We start from the raw sequence: 5052 nt of genomic DNA on the forward strand, positions 1-5052 counted from the left end.
CATCTTAACCTCCTTCCACCTATCGTATTCTCAACGCTCCTCCCCCAAGTCCCTCCTCCCTACCTTTTATCTTAGCCTGCTTGGCACACCCTCCTCATTCCTGAAGAAGGGCTTATGCCCAAAACGTCGATTCTCTAAGAAACATGAACCACTATACCCTCTCACCCATTTATCTGCCACCCTATCCCCTCTCTCACCTAGCATCAGCTCTAGCCCTAGCCAAACACTTTGAGATACTTTGCCAAAGAAAGTGACAACCCACCTTCCCTGCACAGTGAAGAATTTGCAGACCATTACTGGGATTTATTAGCCATCTCAGAATTTATTGAAGTGGATTGGAAGTACGTCTGCCTGAATTTCCAGAGGCTGTCTAAGAAGACAGAGAGTGTGAGGGGATTGTCCAGCTGCCGAGCACTGATCTCTGACTAACCAGAGAGTTGTGATGCTTTTTTCCCTAGGGCAGGCAGTCTGTGGTATTGACAGGTTGGCAGCTTGCCTTCATGTTCTTCCCCCTTCCAGCTTCATAGCAGGCAGCAGGGAGCAAGTGGAATAATGGAAGGACAATAACACTATATCCTGGGATTGCTGTATGAAGTCATAGTGAGATGTGCTTCCGAATGACTGAGAGGTACAAGCCCTGCTCCTGCAGGCGCAGGACAGGGATTGCCATGACTGCAGACTGAGAAATTCAAGTGGCAACTTACTGTTCTGCAGAGACAAAACCATAAACTGTTGGAAAAGCTCAGCAGGTCTGGCAGCAGAAATCAGCATTAATGTTTTGGGTCCAGTGACCCTTCCTCAGAACAGAACACTTCCTGTTCTATAGAAAATTGGATATACAAGTAATGTCCCTGGGATCTTACTTAAACTTTGAAAGTGGGGAAGTAGAAGAGGTTTTTAATGCATTCTTTCACCCCTTTAAGTTGGATAAAAATCAGGTAGGTTTTGTGATGAGAATCTGATTTATTCTGATACATTTCTATCAAGCTACGGACATCAATAATCAATCCAATTTGTACCGACCATACAGATGGTCTACAATTGTTGTCTCTATGTTGTACATTTGTGGAGGTATTGTCAGTTGTTTCAAAAATATAGAGTTTTAGTGCATTGAAAAAGGAAAGAAATGATGGAAGTGTGCCAGGGAGAGTAAGAGAACAGGGAGGGTGACAGTATCCATTGTCAACACCAAAATTATTAAACATTCTATTTTTGATGACATTTTTCATTCATGAAATGAATGGTTATTGGCCAGCAATATTGTCGGATGGTATATATATATATATATATATATAAAATATATATATATATATAAAATATAGGTTTTTGGTAAATTTCTTCACTTGCCAAAGAGAAACCACAAATAAAAGTCTCATACTCTACTACGTATGCCATGTTAAAGTCTATTTTTGGCATTGTTGGGAGAGACATGTGTCTTCACTTATCCATGTATAGTAAATAAAAATTTACTCAGGGCATATTAAAAAAAAGCTCTTTGGTCCTAAACATAATGGAAACTGCAATTCTGAGACTGGATGGCAGGTTAATTTAAAAATATGGCAACTGTTGCAATTATCTTCCAAGATGAAAGCATAGACACTGGAACAGCCCTTAGACATTCACACACAAAAATATATTGCCAATGTCCTTGAAAGTCAGTTCAAACAAAGATAATATAATGCTACTTTCCTCCAAATGTTATTGAGTCTTGAATTCAGTAACTCTTTACGAGGAAGGCCTGAAATTAGTAATGTTTCATTAACCTAGTGGTTTTAAACTTCGGTTCTGTACAACTGCTGAGCAGATGTTACAGTAGTTACTTGGTCCTTTATTCAAAATGGATGCTCATCCCGTATCACTGTGGGAGAATGGAGCAATTCAGGATGTGAATGTCCATGAACAACGACATTTGAACCCAATTAAAAACATAATGAACAAACTGAGGATACTGGAAATCAGAAGCAAAAGCAGAAATTGCTGGAAAAGCTCAGTAGTTCTGGCAGCATCTGTGGAGAGAAATCAGAGTTAACGTTTCAGGTTCAATGACCCTTCCTCAGAACTGATGGTAGCTTGGAAAAGGTTGTTTTTTAGGCAGAGGACAGGGTGGGGAGAGGAGGTAAGGAGTAAACAATAGGCAGAGATAGAGCCCAGACAGAGAAGAATAGTTAGAGAGACAAAGGAGTGGATCCACTCAAACCCATTTGCACACATTACTTTTGTTGTGAAATCCTTCAGTTGTAGCCTTATTGAACCTGCTAGGGGCTGTTTTTCAGATTAAAGGATATTCTCTACTTCTGAATCATGAAGCAAACGTGTACTTACACTAATTGTAGGGTGGTTTGGAACAAAATCACATACTTTTCTCCTTAGTTGTATGCAAAAAACAAAAAGAATTTTAGGTCTCCTTGTTATTTCTCGCACACCTGTGTGAAATGGTATACACTTCGAAACTGAGGGATCAGACTTTGTTCTTCCTACACAAACACACCATTAAATATCGATACAAACACCACACATAAGATCAGTGGAAGCTGGGCTGATACAGCACTTACAAGTCGTTAATCTTTTAAAAAAAAATCAAACTTTATTATATCAATTTTCAAATATAAGGCATGAAATTGAATATTTTAAGAGTTTAGTCATCTCTGTTTGACAGGTGCTAGTGAACAAAAAGCCTTGAACATAAGCAAGCTCTCCTTCCAGAAATAAATGTATCCTTTCTCCATATTCTGATTGTTTAATCTCAATTTCTTTGACACAGTACATAACAGAAGCCCCTGAAACTACTCATTAACTATAGTTATCCTTGATCATTACAGTAAAACCTTTCAGAGTCTACATAATTGAATAAAAACTCCAGAGGGTATTTTAATTCCACTTATCAATAAAATTGTGCAGAAATACTGTAAAGAGTCTTGCATAACAACAAAATAGTCCAGCATCATTTCAGTTACTACGGCAATATACCTTATGAGATTTAAATAGATTCTAAGCACTGATGGCCACTGGCTAAAATTATTTGAAACTTTTGTGCGCACAGTGTGAAGAATTGAGCCATTGTAGTGCATTTGAATCTAATATCAGGAAGAAAGCATTGTCCTTTTCCAGATCTAACTTTAATGATGTTTGAACAATGAAACATTTACCAGAAACATTAAGTGATCTTACCTCATCAAATGGTGCTTCATCTTCACAGTTTTCTATAACTCTTGTATAAAATGAGAGCCCTTGAAATGTCAGAAAAATAATAAACGTCAGTCAAGAAAGAGAATTGGACCAGAATTAACTGACATTTTACAAACTGACTTCAATAATAAATATAGTTCCAATTTAAAATGCAAATTAGTCTTCCTAAACCACCCAAAAATGACTTTTAGTTGCAGCTTGTTGCTGTATATTTTAAGCAAATTAAGTTTGGCATGTTCTCAGTGAGTCTTTAACAAAACTCCGGGTTCCTTAATCCTAGTTTCTATTTTACACATTATGTCCCTAATATTATTTTGAAAATGCTAGAACTTATTTTAAATTATAAAAGCAGGTAATGAAGAAAGAATAGAATGGAATGGTTTGAAGAAATTGTTTGAAAATTGTTCTACCAATGAAATATTAGTGGATACATTTCTGAAATGATGCATTCAGGAATGTCTCAGAGAAAGGATGGGATAAGGGACGTATAAAAAATCTAACTGAGAATGTCTTGTAAAATACGTGGCTGAAAATAGGTAGATTTGATGAGCAAATATTGGCAGTTGTTTTTCAAGGTGCCCTGACTCTTGAGCTGTGGGTTAGTATGAAAGTTTCCTGTTGTGGGGAGAAATTCATTCATTCGGTTATTTTGACAAAAAGTGAATTTAATGACAAAATTTAATCTAGAATGCTCATCCCAAAAATACTATAATTGCTGCCAATTCCAAATAATAATCTGTAGACACCACAGAGAATTTATTGAACTCAGATTTAGCAGAAGACAGCAGGCACTAACTATTTTTCCATTCATTCATGAGATGTGGGCATCATTGGCTGGGCCAGAAAATATCGCATATCCCTAGTTGCCCTTGAGCAGGTCATGGTGAGTTGCCTTCTGAAACAGCTATAGTCAATCTGCTGTAGGGAGACCCCATAGGATCGTAGAATTTTGAAAGAACAGTGAAAGAACATTAATAAATTTCCAACTCAGGCTGGTGGATGGCCTGGAGGGGAACTTGAAGCTGGTGGTGTTCCCATGTACCTGCTGTCCCCACCCTTCTACATGGAAGTTAGTGTTGGTTTGAAAGGTGCTTACGGAGGATCTTTGGTGAATTACTGCAGGGCATCTTGTAGATGGACTACACTGCTGCTACTGAGCGTCAGTTGTGGAGGGAGTGACTGTTTGTGAATGTAGTATCAATCAAGTGGGCTGGTTTGCCCTGGATAGTGTCAAGTTTCTTGAGTGTTGACGGAACTGCACCCATCCAGGCAAATGGGGAGTATTCCATCTGTCTTTGAAAGCTCTAGACATGTACATGGGTAAAACATCAGGTTCTATTGGAAGCTCTGCCTCTCCTGCTGAGACTGTATATTTAAAAGGGAGCTGGGCAACTCTTCCCTCACTGAACCCTAGTGAACCTGGCATCCTGGCCCTCACCCAACCTTAGAGTTGGTTGAGAAAGGCAGATGTCAGCCCCAAAATGTAATGCCGAGTCCCTAAAGTTGCTCCTACAGGATGTGCATGTGAGCAGGAAGACTATATCCCACAGAGATGGTGAGAAGAGGCTACCCAGCTTGATAAAGACACCATAGAACATAGAACATTGAAGAATACAGCGCAATACAGGCCCTTTGGCCCTCGATGTTGCACCGATCCAAGCCCACCTAACCTACACTCGCCCACTATCCTCCATATGCCTATCCAATGCCCATTTAAATGCCCATAAAGAGGGAGAGTCCACCATTGCTACTGGCAGGGCATTCCATGAACTCACGACTCGCTGAGTAAAGAATCTACCCCGAACATCTGTCCTATACCTACCACCCCTTAATTTAAAGCTATGCCCCCTCGTAATAGCTGACTCC

The 5052-nt window shown here is 39.3% G+C and overlaps 1 protein-coding gene across 8 annotated transcripts in view; it reads right to left on the bottom strand.

Annotated features, from left to right (window-relative positions):
- Positions 1–5052, bottom strand: part of otofa (otoferlin a) — a 373830-nt gene that overhangs the window by 336397 nt on the left and 32381 nt on the right. For all 8 annotated transcript variants that reach the window (XM_043676366.1, XM_043676329.1, XM_043676363.1 and 5 more), the window contains exon 2: positions 3169–3227. In XM_043676366.1, coding sequence (XP_043532301.1) covers positions 3169–3227 — 59 coding nt within the window. The remainder of the gene's footprint in view (positions 1–3168; positions 3228–5052) is intronic.

This window comes from Chiloscyllium plagiosum, chromosome 3, assembly GCF_004010195.1.
Source record: "Chiloscyllium plagiosum isolate BGI_BamShark_2017 chromosome 3, ASM401019v2, whole genome shotgun sequence".
In the NCBI taxonomy this organism is placed as follows: Eukaryota; Metazoa; Chordata; class Chondrichthyes; order Orectolobiformes; family Hemiscylliidae; genus Chiloscyllium; species Chiloscyllium plagiosum.